General features: G+C 54.4%; 2 protein-coding genes across 2 annotated transcripts; one reads left to right on the forward strand and one right to left on the reverse strand.

Moving 5' to 3' along the window:
• Positions 1–6,537: 6,537 nt before the first annotated feature.
• LOC123188758 (uncharacterized) lies at positions 6,538–8,068 on the forward strand. The gene is made up of 4 exons (XM_044600995.1): positions 6,538–7,047; positions 7,212–7,240; positions 7,512–7,564; positions 7,667–8,068. Exons 1-4 carry the CDS (start codon positions 7,016–7,018, stop codon positions 7,913–7,915), a joined length of 363 nt encoding a protein of 120 aa, XP_044456930.1. The 5' UTR covers positions 6,538–7,015; the 3' UTR covers positions 7,916–8,068.
• A 99-nt stretch (positions 8,069–8,167) lies between these two features.
• Positions 8,168–11,659, reverse strand: LOC123188759 (probable receptor-like protein kinase At1g30570). The gene is made up of 2 exons (XM_044600996.1): positions 11,256–11,659; positions 8,168–11,100 (listed from the first exon to the last, which is right to left on the reverse strand). The coding sequence occupies exon 2, from the start codon at positions 10,994–10,996 to the stop codon at positions 8,453–8,455; it is 2,544 nt and encodes an 847-aa protein (XP_044456931.1). The 5' UTR covers positions 10,997–11,100; positions 11,256–11,659; the 3' UTR covers positions 8,168–8,452.
• Positions 11,660–15,697: the final 4,038 nt, after the last annotated feature.

Raw genomic sequence — 15,697 nt, forward strand, 5'->3', positions numbered from 1 at the left:
CCAAAGGTGGAGTGACCGTTGGATCGGCAATGTGAAATTGCAAATTTTGGTTGCACTTGAAGTTATCAAACAGCTTGACGTGGCCATGGAGACAAGGACGCTATCTGATGCTGAGAGGGCACTGAGGAAGTGTCTAAAGAAGAAGCTGCTGGGTTTGAGCTCTCTAGAGAGGACGATAGTAAGGCAAAGATCAAGGCTGTTGCAACTACGTGAGGGTGACGGAAATACTAGGCCTTTCCATCAGCAAGCCAGTCATAGGCAAAGAAAGAATATCATAAGAGTTGTGAAGCACAACGGCAACCTGTACTCTGGGCAGGACGAGGTGGCATCGGCGGTGGACACATACTTCGGTGCAGCTTTTGGCGATGCGGAGGAGAGGTCACATGCCCTCAACCTTGACATGTTGGGCTTGCTGCACCTGGACTTACATCACTTGGAGAGCCCGTTCATGGATGAGGAAGTGGAGAAAGTAATCAAGAGCATGCCCATGGACAAAGCTCCGGGGCCGGATGGGTTCACTGGTCATTTTTATGCAACTTGCTGGGACATAATCAAGGTGGATTTCATGAGAGCGATGAACAGTTTCTACAAGGGGGACATGAGAGGTTTGGCCGCAATCAATAAGTCCCTTGTCTCACTTTTGCCAAAGAAGGAGGGGGCTTTGGAGGTGAGGGACTTCCGGCCTATAAACCTTGTCCACGGGGCCATCAAGATCTTTGAAAAGGTTTTGGCCAGTCGGTTGGTGGAGGATCTCCCCAAGTTGGTTGGGAACCACCAAAGTGCATTCGTTAAGGGCAGATCGCTGCATGACAACTTCATGCTTGTGCAGAGCATGGCACGACGCTTGCATGCTTTGAGGAGTTCAAGTGTGCTGCTAAAGCTAGATATATCTAAAGCTTTTGACTCCGTTCAATGGCCTTTTCTTATTGAGGTGTTGAATCAAATGGGCTTCGGACCAAGGTGGAGGTCTTGGATATGCGGGATACTTGCAACATCGACCACCAAGATCATGGTGAATGGTGAGCCGGGAGACACGATATAAAATTGTAAAGGGTTGAGGCAGGGGGACCCGATCTCTCCAATGCTTTTCATTCTAACGATGGAGCCCCTTCAAAGGTTGTTCGAGGTGGCTATGGCTAGAGGTCTGGTGTCACCCCTGGCGCGTGTTGGCATGAGGAAACGTCTCTCTATCTTTGCTGATGACGTGGTGCTATTTATCAAGCCAAATCCAATGGACCTTGAGGTATGCAAGTCCCTGTTTGAGATCTTTGGGGAGGCATCAGGGCTGAGAATCAACATGAGCAAATCCGCGGCCCTACCTATCAGGTGCTCTGAGGAGGAGATTGCAATGGCATGCAATGAGTTGCAATGCCCCTTGGGATCGTTCCCGATCAAGTATCTTGGGCTACCCCTATCGCTAAGGAAGCAAACCGCAACACAGTTAAAAATTTTGGTGGATCACATGGCAAATCAGCTACCGAAATGGAGAGCAGCTTTGATGCCCAAGAGCGGGCGACTAACTCTTGTGCAGTCTGTCATGTGTGCAATGCCAATCCATGCTATGATGGCTTTGGACCTACCTGCAAAAACTATATCGGCAATGAACAAGATTTGCCGAGGTTTCTTATGGTGCCGAAGAGCTGAGGCAAACGGTTGTAACTGTGTTGTTGCATGGGATATGGTTTGTACGCCGAAGTGGGCAGGTGGATTGGGGCTGCCAAACCTCATATGGATGAATATTGCCATGCAAGCCCGCTGGCCGTGGCTCATGAGGACGGATGAGTCAAGACCACGGAAGGAATTCATAGTCAAAGTCCCGGAAGAAGCACAAATGCTATGTCAAGCAGCCATGAGGAGCACTGTGCGGTCTGGACGAACAACACGCTTTTGGGAGGGCCGATGGCTTCATGGACAAAGAATACAGGAGTTGGCGCCGCGAGTCTATGAATTGGTGCACCCCCGCACTCGCAACCTGAGGATGGTCAGTACGGCCATGCAGGACGGCTCTTGGGCGATGGACATCAGCCCCAACCTTGAACCGGAAACCTTACACCAGTTTCTAGCGCTATGGCAACTGCTCAATGGTTGGGAGCTTTCTGATGACGAGCCGGATGAGATAACATGGTCGTGGGAGACAAATGGGCAGTTCTCTGTGAAATCAGCTTATGCGACAGCTTTCTGGGGCCGGGAGGTGGTCCAAACAGCGGACCTGACATGGAAATCACGTGCTCCGATGAAATGCAGGTTTTTCACATGGCTAGCCATGAAGAATCGATGCTGGACCTCGGATCGACTAGCACGCAGAGGCCTACCCCATCAGGACGCATGCCCTTTCTGTGATCAAGAGGAGGAAACGATCGACCATGTTCTACTCGCATGTGTTTTTGCTCGCACAGTGTGGGCATCGATCTTCGTCGCGTTAGGGACACCAAGTTGGATTCATACTGCCCAAGAAACGCTGGTGGAGTGGGCCGTTGACAAGCGTGGTTCAAACAACGTCAACACGAAGGACCTTCGCACCATCTTTGCGCTTACTTGGTGGGAGTTGTGGAAGCATAGGAATGCCATTGTCTTCGAGGGCGCGCGTCCTTCGGTTGAGCAGTTACTAAGAAGCATGTGCGCGGAGGGTTCCTCTTGGTCAACCGCTGGGTTACTACGAGGAGATGCAATGCCTTTCGTTGCTAGGTAGAGAGGTGGGTGAGTGATGAGGATTAGCTTGTAAAAACAAAACCTTGTAAATTATGGTGGAGGCATACTTAGCCTTTTTCTTCTATAATATATGATATGCACACTCGTGCATATTCAAGAAAAAAAAGAAAGAGCGAGAGCTTACTGTCATTCACCTGGCAACCTCGATCATGGCTTCTATGGCTCTGAAATCATCTCCATCGCCATTTTCTGGGCAGTCGCAGCTCCAGCGCATCCAGCCTTCAACACTGTTGAGTATCATGATTATTAGGAAAGCTAGGATAGCGTAGGATATTATTCTACATTGCCTTGTATTCCAAGATGATTATGTATTCTTATATATATGCCCATGAAGCTCAAGCAATACATCGAATTATTTCATCAATCCCTCTCTCCCTTCCAACAAGGTATCTATCGCAAGTCGATCCTAAAACCTAGCCGCCGCCGCTTCCGCACCTGCGTGCTGCCCCCGGGACGGTCAACCTCCATGACCGCCGCCGGGGGCCGCGCCGCCCGTACCTAGGTTTCATCCGCCGGCCGTGTTGGCCGACTGCCCTAGAGAGTCTTTTTCCTGATCCTTTGATCTGGTTTTTCTCTCTCTCGCCGGTCGCTTTGATCGGCGTCTACTTTTTGGTTTTCCGGTCTATGTGATCCGGTTTGCGTCGCCCACCGCCGCCGTCGACCCCGCGCGCCTCTACTCCAACACCGGCACGATTGGCCGGCTTCTTCACCGACCCGGCGGCCTCGCGCGTCGTCCGTGCATCGGCCCGTCGGTCGCCCCGACTCGGCAGCCTCGCGCGTCGTCGCGCCTCGGCTCGCCGGTCGCCCCGACCCGGCGGCCTCGCGTCATGCGGCGGCCCTTCACCGCCGCCATTCGCGCGACGGCCCGCCCGTCGATCTACGCGGGCCGTCACCGCCCTGCTCCGACCGGGACTCCTGCATAACCCCGACCCGGCGGCCTCGCGCCATGCTGCGGCCAATCATAGCCGCCCTGCCGCTCGCCGCCGCCGGCTTCATCTCGGACTCCGCCGCCACCGCGCCTCCACCAAGCGGCGTCCCCGACCTCGCGCGCGATCGGCCTGATCACCCGCTCGCCGTCGCGATCCGCCTCATCTACGCTGCGCGACCGACCTGGCCCGTCAGTTACGCGCGCCTCTGCAGGTCCCGTGAAGATCGTCTCCAAGTTCAGCGCGCCTCTCCACCGATCGAGTATCGGGCTGCCGCCGCGTCACCCTGTCGGGCCGCAGCGCCGCCGCCTCGTGGTTCTTCTCCCGGCTGTCCCGACCCGCGTCACCGCTGCGTCGCCCCTTCAGGCCGTAGTGCCGCGGCCCGCGGTCCACCGCCGCCCAGAGGCCGTCCACTCCAGGTCGTCCCCGTGGCGGCACCGATCCTCGCGCCGCCACTGTGTCGCCCTGTCGGGCCGTAGCGAGCGTGGCACGCGGTCCACGCCGCCGTCTAGAGGCCGTCCCTGCGGTTGCACCGACCCGCGCTCCTCCGCCGCGCGCCCCTTCGGGCTATCGCGCCGCGGCCCGCGGTCCCTGCCGCCGCCCCGAGGTCTTCCCGCCGTCACCCCGACCTGCCCGCCGCCGCTGCGTCGCCCCTTCGGGCCGTAGCGCGGCGGCCCACGGTCCACTTCGTCGTTCACGCGCGTTGACTTCCTGTGGTATGTGTGGCGCCACCTCCCTTGGCGCGGGAACGCCACCGTCCGCGCCGGTCTTCGTCATGCTGTCGGGTTCTTCGCCTACTTCGAGCACCGCCGCCGCGCTCCTAACCTAGCCGCCGCCGCCGCTCTTCTTTGGCCGCCACCGCTACCAACGTAGCCGCCGCCGCTCGTCCACCTCCTTCGTCTCCGTCCAGCACCGGCCCGTCGCCAACATCGCCGTCATCTACCCCGACCACTTCGTCTACTCCGACAACCGCAGGCGACATCGGCTCCGCGCTGATTGACGCCGCAACCGTCGTCTGAGTCCTTCTTTGCTGGCCTCTCCGACTCCTCCGACATGGCGTATAACTTGTGCAGGTCCTCGTCTATGCATGCCCGGTGCTGGCAACAACGATGCGTGCCTTCGTCCATCATGTTTCCCCGGGCCTGGCAAGCCTGGTGTGGCGCTTCGTCAACTTCGTCTTCGTCCGTCTACGCATGCCCGGTGCTGGCAACACCGGTGCGTGCCTTCGTCTACGATGTGTCCCCGGGCTTGGCAAACCCGCCGCGACGCGTCGTCAACAACGTCTTCTTCTCGGCGCACCACTACTTCGACACCACTGCGCCCACGCTAACTCGGCGCGCTCTTGCGCCCGTGGATCCATGGTGACATCCTCGACACCGGCTCCCCGACTCGACATCGACCACGACATTCTACGCGCGGCTACCTCGACCACGGCTACACCACCCTCGGCTCTCGGCTACATCGACAAACGGCACAAAGGGCTACCGCCTGCTTGAGCAACCTCGTTGGTTTCCGCTCCAGCCACGACTCCGCGATGCGTTGACCGTTACGACTGTGGGGGGGTGTCCGTCGGCTTGCCTTCGGATTCTTCTCCAGTCTCACCGTCTGCGTCGCTACCGTTGTGACTGCGGGGGGATGTTGAGTATTGTGATTATTAGGAAAGTTAGGATAGCGTAGAATATTATTCTACCTTGCCTTGTACTCCGCGAGGCCAGAGGCCGTCCGCTCCAGGTCGTCCCCGTGGCGGCACCGATCCTCGCGCCGCCACTGCGTCGCCCCGTGGGGCCCTAGCGAGCGTGGCACACGGTCCACGCCGCCGTCTAGAGGCCGTCCCCGCGGTTGCACCGACCCGCGCTCCTCCGCCGCGCCGCCCCTTCGGGCTGTCGCGCCGCGGCCCGCGGTCCCTGCCGCCGCCCCGAGGTCTTCCCGCCGTCACCCCGACCTGCCCGCCGCTGCTGCATCACCCCTTCGGACCGTAGCGCGGCGGCCCACGGTCCACTTCGTCGTCCACGCGTGTTGACTTCCTGTGGTATGCGTCGCGCCACCTCCCTTGGCGCAGGAACTCCACTGTCCGCGCCGGCTTCGTCATGCTGTCGGGTTCTTCGCCTAATTCGAGCATCGCCACCGCGCTCCTAACCTAGCCGCCGCCGCCATCAGGCCGCCGTCGCCGCTCTTCTTTGGTCTCCGCCGCTACCCATGTAGCCGCCGCCGCCCGTCCACCTCCTTCGTCTTCGTCCAGCACCGGCCCGTCGCCAGCGTCGCCGTCATCTACCCCGACCACTTCGTCTACTCTGACAACCGCAGCCGACATCGGCTCCGCGCTGATTGACGCCGCAACCGTCGTCGAGTCCTTCTTTGCTGGCCTCTCCGACTCCTCCGACATGGCGTACAACTTGTGCAGGTCCTCGTCTATGCATGCCCGGTGCTGGCAACACCGATGCGTGCCTTCGTCCATGATGTTTCCCCGGGCCTGGCAAGCCTGGTGTGGCGCTTCGTCAACTTCGTCTTCGTCCGTCTACGCATGCCCGGTGCTGGCAACACCGGTGCATGCCTTCGTCTACGATGTGTCCCCGGGCTTGGCAAACCCGCCGCGACGCGTCGTCAACAACGTCTTCTTCCCGGTGCACCACTACTTCGACACCACTGCGCCCATGCTAACTCGGCGCGCTCTTGCGCCCGCGGCTCCACGGTGACATCCTCGACACCGGCTCCCCGACTCGACATCGACCACGACATTCTACGCGCGGCTACCTCGACCACGGCTACACCACCCTCGGCTCTCGGCTACATCGACAAACGGCACAAAGGGCTACCGCCTGCTTGAGCAACCTCGTTGGTTTCCACTCCAGCCACGACTCCGCGATGCGTCGACCGTTACGACTGTGGGGGGGGGGGGGGTGTCCGTCGGCTTGCCTTCGGATTCTTCTCCAGTCTCACCGTCTGCGTCGCTACCGTTGTGACTGCGGGGGGATGTTGAGTATCGTGATTATTAGGAAAGCTAGGATAGCGTAGGATATTATTCTACCTTGCCTTGTACTCCAAGATGATCATGTACTCCTATATATATGCCCATGAGGCTCAAGCAATACATCGAATTATTTCACCAATCCCTCTCTCCCTTCCAACAAGCACGATCATCATCTTTCAGAGTAATGTCCAAAAAGGCAAAGAAAGTTCAGAGTTCTCAGCCTTTCGGTCAGTACATGCTATAAAATTCACCTTCTGTCATACTGAATTTCTTCAAGGAATAAAAAGGAACTATTACTGACCTATTGGATAGCATATTTTTTGTTTATCAATATAGCTGAGTATATCCTACAAAAGCTATTAAATTGTGCTTTCTTAACATCTAGGGCCCGGGGGAGGATTGGAATTGAAAGATGGTGTTGATGCATCTGGAAGGCCAGCCAAGGTTAGTTTTCAGGCCGAAGAATGTGTTTTCTTTCTACTCCCTCCGATCCAAAATAAGGGTCGCAGTTTTGAACTGGGGTTAGTTCAAAACCGCGACACTTATTATGGATCGGAGGTAGTAATAAGTATCATTATTCATCACTTAATATTGCACATTTTTATCAGGGGAAGGGCGTCTACCAGTTTGCCAGCAAGTATGGAGCAAATGTTGATGGGTACAAGTAGAACATTCACCACAATATAAAAAATAAATATAAAAGCAGGCTTTACTGTTTAGAAATTACTCCCTCCGTCCCATAAAAACGTCTTACATTATGGGACGGACGGAGTAGATGATAAATTTTTCAAGAAAATGCCCAGCTACAGCACTGGCAGGATGAAACAGTGAAAATAATAGCATTCAGAATTCATCTACTGCCCTCAGTTTTCATTGCATATATGATATTTGTGATGTCTTTATTGTAGCCCAATATATAACCCAGAAGAATGGTCTCCAAGTGGTGACTACTATGCGGGAGGTAAGCACACACAAGTATCCGGAAACAATGATCTTAAAGCTCTCGCTTCAGTTGACTCTTTTCTTTGGGAAAGAAATAACATTCATGCCTTGGTTTATGCAGGAAAGACAGGGTTGTTGCTCTGGGTGGTTACTCTTGCTGGAATTCTGCTGGGTGGTGCTCTGCTTGTTTACAATACTAGTGATTTGGCTTCTTGAAGCCTGGTATAGCAAACCAGATTATGTACCATGCAAGGATTTACATCATCTAGGTAGATATTCGGACTATATGTTGTGCAATTGTGTACCATGCAAGGATTATGGACCATGCAAGGATCTCCTTATACTATACTCCCTCCGTAAACTAATATAAGAGCATTTAGAATACTAAAGTAGTGATCTAAACGCTTTTATATTAGTTTACAGAGGGAGTACTTAATTACCAAAAGCGATAAGTTTCCAATATGCAAATAATGGTCTTATATGTTGTGCAATTGATGTAATCAAGACTAAATAATCAGCAAAATGCTACGCCTTCAGCTAACAAGGCAGTGGATATGAGTGCACAGAGTCTGACTTGAACAAAATAGCTGAACATGACACAACTGAAATATGGGACAGCTCATAAGGAAATTGTTCAATTTGTTTTCTCTTAGCACGTACCCGCTAATGCTCTGCATAGCATTTGGTTCCAGCGTGTTACAAGAATCAATCAAATCAACATCATAAACCATTTTTTGCACTAGCAAAACAGAAATATTTTTGCTCTACTGTACCAAAAGAATTTCATTATATTGTAGGGACCTCGACATATGGCGTTACAGTACTACAAGTGACATGCACCTAAGCATGTTGTTAGCTGGACACCCACCCTATTCATTTTGCTTGAAACTTCAAAAGCCCTTCTGTATCATGGCACCTCAATCTTGACATCGACAACTTGCCCATCTGAATCGTGGGAGCCTGGACGAGTGGATTGCTCAACTTCTTTGATGCACGCCACATGGGTAGGTACATCAGAAGGCTTCAGTTGAGGGTCTGAACAACCATCACCATTTGTGCTTTGCAGATGACCTTGTTCCAACTGCAAAGCACTCTCTAGGTGCCAGAGGACTTCGCCCATCGAAGGCCGGTTCACCCCCTCATCTGCAAGGCATTTTTCTGCTATCTCGCTGAATGTTCTGATGGACTCCAGTGTGTAATTTCCATCCAATCGAAGGTCGATTATGGTCTCAAGTAACTTGTGCCTTTGCCTGTTGAGAGCCCAGTCAGCAAGGTTTATCTGGTCTCTTGGCAGGGTTGGATTTATGACTGGTCGAGCACACAGCACTTCAAACAGCACGACACCAAAAGAGTACACATCTGAACTTGGCGTTAACTGCTGTCTCCTATAGTACTCTGGATCGAGGTAACCAAAACTCCCTTTGACAGCAGTACTAACATGAGTATGATCTAAAGCTGGACCATCTTTTGAGATGCCAAAATCTGCCATCTTGGCAACAAGGTTGTTGTCTAACAAAATGTTGGTAGTCTTGACGTCCCTGTGGATTATACCTCTGTCAAGCCCAGTGTGAAGGTAGTGAAGCCCTCGTGCTGCGCCGATACATATTTCGAGCCTTTGCTTCCATGTAAGAGCAGGAAGGTCACTTCCATAAAGATGGCTCCTTAATGTGCCATTTGCCATGTGCTCATAAACTAAGACCATCTCGTTTTGCTCATCACAATAGCCAATCAAGGGCACAAGGTGCCGGTGCCGCAACCTTGAGAGCATCTCGATCTCAGTTTCGAATTCCTTCACACCCTGACCCTGGTGAGAATCTGTGTAACCCCTCTTAATTGCCACCCGAGTGCCATCCTCCATTATACCCCTGTAGACCTTGCCAAAGCCTCCAACCCCAATCACCAAGGACTCATCAAAGTTCACAGTGGCTGTTCTGATTTCTGCAATGGTGAACCGCCTGCCCATCCTTTTGCTCCCAAATGCCCCAGCCGTGAGAAGAGTTGGAGAACGGGTATGTGCAGCACCATGGGGATTGTCCTTGGCTTTGCTGGCTGAACTATTTTTCTTCCGTCGCAGATTGAAACATAAATAAAGAGCAGCAGCAATTGCGATAAAAATTATCAGACCGGAAGCAGCACCAATTAGCACCCACTTGGGGCTCCGTTTTGGTTTGCTTGTGCCACCACTGAAGCCTCCAATCCTGACGGTTGGATGGGCAAGATTTCCTTCCCGGCTGACCTTAAAGATCTCCATGCCATTGAGAAGAGCATCAGCAGCCGCGGAACCTGCTGAAGACTCAGACCCCAGCTGAACCCAAAGAGTGTCCATCTGCGGTGAGGCAGCATCAAGGAAGTCTTCATAAAAGGCCTTGTTCTTGCCCCCAGCTCTGGCAAGCACATCATAGCCCTCTGCAGCGGTCTTGTTGTTTATGTAAATCTTGAACTTGCGTTGCTCGGCCTTGTCATACTGCAGCTCGCAGAAATGCAGCCGGACCAAGTAATCAAAGCCAGGGTCAATGTTAAAGCTCCATGAGACATTGAACTTCTTTCCCAAGACCGAACTCTCTGTTGGCACCCTTGCACTCTGATAGAGCCTCAAAGGGGCTACCGTGGGATCATCAGCAGACACATAACTTATGTTGGAAGAGTTGAAGATGGAATTCGCGGCGTTCAGAGAGAATATGAAATGGTCATCTTTATCCCACCTCCTCCACAATCCTGGATCCTCTTTCCTCGTCAGTACATCTCTGCATCCCACACACAGCCTGTACATGGTCTCGATCCCGCCGCCGTCGAGGCTAAAAGGGCCTTTCAACCCATGAGCATCCACCTTGTTGACTGAATCAAAAATAGAGGTGCCAGACACAGGGAGAACCTCCATGGCATTGATGAAGGCGAAGGACCCTTCATCGGGGGTGAACTCAATGCCCAGTTTACCAGAAGTGACATTGAGAAGGTACTCCTTGACGATGACGCTGCTGGTTGAGTTGATCTGGGAATCCCTCCAAGAAATCTCCCCGTGGACACTGAACTTGGAGAGCAGCCTCAGGCCATTTGCCGCGACACTGAAGATGGGCTCCTGGGCGCCGAGATTGGCGAACTGCTGGCTGAAATGGAGGCGGAGGAAGTAGCTCCCGGGGGCGACGGCGAGCCTGTAGCTGGAGGAGGCGTTGAAGACACGGGCGGTCTTGTACAAATCTCCGTACGGGTCTTGTTCTCCATCAACTCCCGGAGCCGGAGCCGGAGCCGGAGCCGCCGAGGCGATGGCTCCGGGGAAGCTGAGCGTGAAGTTGTTGGAAGGGGAAGAATCCCCAATCCATGTCCTGGCGTCGACGCTGGTGGTGGAATCCGAGGCGCAGTTGATGAGGATCGGCTGGGGCTGCGCTCGCGCATTCCCCGCGGCCAAGAACACCAGCAGCACCAGGATCGACAGGAAATTGGCGGAGGAATTCATCACGACCCTCCGCCGCCGCAATTTGGAGCGGATAAACCCTACTCGCTACTCGGGTCACCAGTTTTTTATTTTATTTTTTTGCTCGTCCGTCGAGAAATTGCAACCTGCGAGAGCCAAGCAGAACCGCATTGGTAAGTAATTAACCTAGAGTGATGATAAGGCTACGGATGGCCAGAGATTAAGCGTAAGAGAACAAGAACAAGAACAAGAACGCGACTCAGGAACCGGAAGGCGAGAAAGAAAGAAAGGTTCCACTGACCTGAGGAGTCGTGGGTTGTTGCTCGATCTGGAGAGCGCTCTCTCTCTCTCCCCCAGCAAAGCAAATCAAGAGCAGCTAGCGCCGGAAGAAGAAAGAAAGCTCCAAGCCGAGAGAGACAGACAGAGAGCAACAAATGGCAAGCCGTCCTCTTCTGTTTAAGCTAAGCTAGCTTGGGAGGGAGGGAAGAGGCCCCAAACCAAACCAAACGGTTGCCGCTAATAGAACTAGTAGTATAATTGGGAAATCAGGCGCAGGCCTGCAGCTGATTGATTCATTGATTAATCCTGTCCTGGACCTGGAGAGGAGACACGGACAGGGAGAGGTATCTATCTGCTCTCAGGAGGAGGTGGGGATTGCGATTCTTGTGTGGATTCGGCTAGCTCCCACATGACCTGTGGGGCTATTTTTGAAACTGAGCTCACCAAAACAAAGCTGATGTTATTTATTAGCTGGATGATGCAGTGCACTGGCTAGCTGGGACCCATACCAGTACCACTGGGCACTGCCATTCTGCACCGTCTCTTGGCTGTTGATCACCTTTTTGCTCTCTACTTTGCACAAACAAACTGCTTTCCCTGTTAGACTACAAACTGTTTTCCCTGTTAGACTGTATATATGTAGCCTTTGTACACATATATTGTAACATTGTACTGTACCCCGTGGGTACCTCTATATAATGAGAGAGCCACACTCCGTGTAGGGTGTCGAGCAGTTCCCAACATATTATGTTTTACATGGTACTGGTTTATGTTAAGATGGCTTCCGCTGCCTCTACTGCCGCCGCCGCCGTCGTTGTGCCGACCTCCGTCGCCGCCTCCGCCGTCGTTGCGCCGGCCCTTGGGTCGCCGTTCCTGGCCTCGCGCCCCCTTGCGATGGCCCATGGCGCTCCTCCATCGCCCGGGCCCCTGATCGGATCGGGCCTCCCTGGCGATCCTGTCGCCTCGCCGAACGTTGCGGCTGGCGATCTGTTCCATGCGGCGCCCCTACAACTGCTCATGGTGGGCCGCCGTCGCTGTCCTGGATGGCGCCGCCTTCCGGTGCGCCTCCTGCCCCGCACCACTACGGCGTCTCATCGTCCCATCACTACGGTGCGCCACCACACCAACCCTATCCGGCGTCACACCAAACCTACCTGGTGCCGTCGTCGTCGTCTCATGGGGCTACGGCTGTGCAGTCCTACTCGGTGCCCCCGACGCACCTCTACCCTGCGCCGCCCCAACCCTACCTGCTCCGTCGCAGCCGTCCCATGTGGCTGCGGTTGCCCTACAGTATGGGGCGCCATCTGCGGCGTCCTACGGCGCCCCGGCGGAGGGTTCTGTCGGGTCCTATCCGTCCTACTCGGGACCGGCTGCACATCCGTGAATGGGCTTCTACGCACCGTCACATGCTCACGGTGATCAGGCCGCGGTGCCGTCGCTGTTTTACTTCTCACACCTGCTGCCGGTGAAACTCACGCCAGACAACTACTTGTCCTAGTGTGCCCAGGTGTTGCCTCTTCTGCGGAGTCGCTACCTGGAGGGCTACGTCGACGGATCCATCCCGTGTCCGCCTCCTCAGCACCCGGCGTATCATGCATGGGTGGCCCAGGATCAAGCCATCCTCTCCGCCATCTAGTCTTCGCTCGCTCCGAGCGTCTCGTTGCTGGTCATCTTCGCCGCTACGTCTCGGGAGGCGTGGGCGGCTCTTCACACTAGCTTCGCCTCTCAGTCTCAGGCGCGTGCCCACTCTATCCGCATCGAGCTAGGTGAGACCAAGCTTGGTGACCTCAGCATGACGGACTACTTCAACAAGATGAGGGGTCTCGCCGACACACTGGCCTCGATTGGCCAGTCTCTGCAGGACGAGGAGTTCACCACCTTCGTGCTTAACAGGCTTGATGATGATTATGACAATCTCGTGGAGAACGTTCATGGCCGTGATGATCCACTTCCACCTCGCGAGCTTTATGCCCGACTCCTTGGCCGTGAACAGCGCATCAAGGCGCGCCATGTCTCCCCGGGCTTCGCCTCCGCCAATGCCGCGACTCGTGGCAAACCTCAACGGTCATCATCTTCAGGTGGCAAGCCGGCATCGTCCTCACAGCCGGCCTCACGTGGCAATGAGCCATCCATCACGGGTGGCAACCGACCGGTTGCTTGCTGCTCCTCCTGCGGTGCCCCGCAGGCCTGCCAGTTGTGTGGCCTTGAGCGCCACATCGCCTCTCGCTGTCATCGTCGCTACAAGCAAGATTTTCTGGGCCTCGGCAACGATGGTAAAGGGAACGACAAGCAGGCCGCCGCCGCCGCCGTGACGAGTCATGATCATGGTCGCACTCCGTCCTACTCCATTGATCCTACATGGTATATGGACACCGGAGCTACCAACCACCTCAGCGGCGAGATGGGCAAGCTCTCTACTCAGGAGCCATATCATGGTCATGATCAGGTGCACACCGTCAGTGGAGCAGGTATGCGCATCTCTCATGTTGGTCAGGCTTCTCTCCTTGCACACAATTTTCGCAAACTACATCTTTCCAATGTCCTTCGTGTTCCCTCTGCTACGCATAGTTTGTTGTCTATTCCTCAACTTACACGTGATAATAATGTCCTTGCTGAGTTTCACCCTTTTCGTTTCTTTATCAAGGATCGGGACACGAGGGCCGTTCTGCTTAGCGGTCGTCTTCGCCATGGCTTGTACGCACTTGATGCGCCACGCACACCCTCCATGCAGTCTTCTCCTCAGGCGTTTAGTGGTGTTCGTGTGTTGCCCACTCACTGGCATGCGTGCCTTGGTCATCCCGCAGCTCCCGTAGTTCGTCATGTGTTGCATCATTATGAGCTACCAGTTGTTTCCAATAAAACTGCTGAAACTATCTGTGATGCCTGTCAGCAGGGCAAGAGTACGAACTTCCGTTTTTAGAGTCTAGTCATGTTGTGAAACAACCTCTTGAGCTTGTGTTCCGTTAGTGGCCACAATTATTATGTTAGTTTTACTGATGCTTATAGTCGGTTTACTTGGCTATACTTATTAAGCGCAAGTCTGATGTGTTCGATGTTTTTATTTAGTTTCAAGCACACGTTGAGCGTCTCCTTAAATAGAAAATCATCCATGTTCAATCCGACTGAGGTGGTGAATACTACAACCTCAACTCGTTTTTTAACAAACTCGGGATTTCGCATCGCGTGTCATGTCCTCATACACATTAGCAGAATGGAACCGCCGAACGTAAGCATCGTCACCTTGTTGAAACTGGCCTAACCTTACTAGCTCATGCATCCGTTCCGTTTCGGTTCTGGAGTGATGCTTTCTCCACAGCCTGTTATCTTATTAATAGGCTTCCCTCATGATTTCTGAAAATGCAAACCCCGCTTGAACTCTTGCTCAATGAAATTCCAGACTACACGTTCTTCAAAGTGTTTGGGTGTGCATGTTGGCCTCACCTACGTCCATATAACAAGCGTAAGCTAGAGTTTTGGTCTAAGAAGTGTGTTTTTCTTGGGTATAGTTCCCTCCACAAAGGGTACAAGTGCCTACATGTTCCCACAAATCACGTCTACATCTCTCGTGACATTGTGTTTGATGAAAATGTGTTCCCCTTTCGTGCACTTCCGACTCACTCTACCACTCCTATATCATCAGTGCATGTGTCTATACCTTCGCCTGATCAATTTGTGGATGTTGCATATGCCCTTGCGTTGCTTCCTAATCATGCTGCAGGTATTGGACGCGGCACCCGTCTCGAGCTTCTTGATGAACAGGTCATGGACGTGACTCGCGATCCGGACGTGCATGCGCCATGCATGCCGGGTGGAGCCCGCCAACCCGCCACCACCTCACCTGTGGAGGCTGCCTCGCGGGTGCCCGGCTCGCCCGACACACATGCGCCCGTCTCGCCTGGCTCGCGGGTCACCGACTCGCCTAGGCCGGCGCTGGCCTTGCCCGACCCAGTGTGTCCGCCTCGCCTGGCTCGCGGGTCGCCATCTTGCCTGGGCCGGCGCTGGCCTCACCTGGCTTACGGGCCTCTGTCTCACCTAGGTTGGTGCTGGGCTCGCTGGCTGCCGCCTCACCTGGACCGGTGTCAGCCTTGCCCGCCCTGACGGGCCTGTCGCCTGGACCGGCTGCCTCGACTGGCCCGGTAGTGCTATCCCCTGCCCCGACCAGCCCTGCTTCGGTCTCCAGTTCGCCCACAAGCTCTGTCTCGACCTCCTCTGAGCCGGACTCGCCTGGTTCCATGCCGGCCTCGTCGCCGCAGACTGCGGTCGCTCTTCGTCCTCGAACACGAAGCCAGCACGACATTTTTCATCCGAAAGAACGCACGAATGGTATGGTTGCATGGCTTGCTGTGTGCATGGCCCATACTACTGCCGATCCCACTGCAGAGCCTCGTCACTTTCAGGCTGCACTGAGTATCCCTCACTGGCGTGCTTCCATGGAACAGGAAGTTCAGGCTCTGCACAAGAATG

The sequence above is a fragment of the Triticum aestivum genome, chromosome 2A, assembly GCF_018294505.1.
Source record: "Triticum aestivum cultivar Chinese Spring chromosome 2A, IWGSC CS RefSeq v2.1, whole genome shotgun sequence".
NCBI lineage: Eukaryota > Viridiplantae > Streptophyta > Magnoliopsida > Poales > Poaceae > Triticum > Triticum aestivum.

Excerpts from the sequence above, each read along its gene's own strand:
- LOC123188758 (XM_044600995.1), top strand. The coding sequence starts at position 7,016 with ATGGTGTTGATGCATCTGGAAGGCCAGCCAAG. Across the intron at positions 7,048-7,211 it reads CATCTGGAAGGCCAGCCAAG|GGGAAGGGCGTCTACCAGTT; the intron begins GTTAGTTTTCAG and ends CATTTTTATCAG. Across the intron at positions 7,241-7,511 it reads GTCTACCAGTTTGCCAGCAA|CCCAATATATAACCCAGAAG; the intron begins GTATGGAGCAAA and ends TCTTTATTGTAG.
- LOC123188759 (XM_044600996.1), bottom strand. The coding sequence starts at position 10,996 with ATGAATTCCTCCGCCAATTTCCTGTCGATCCTGGTGCTGCTGGTGTTC.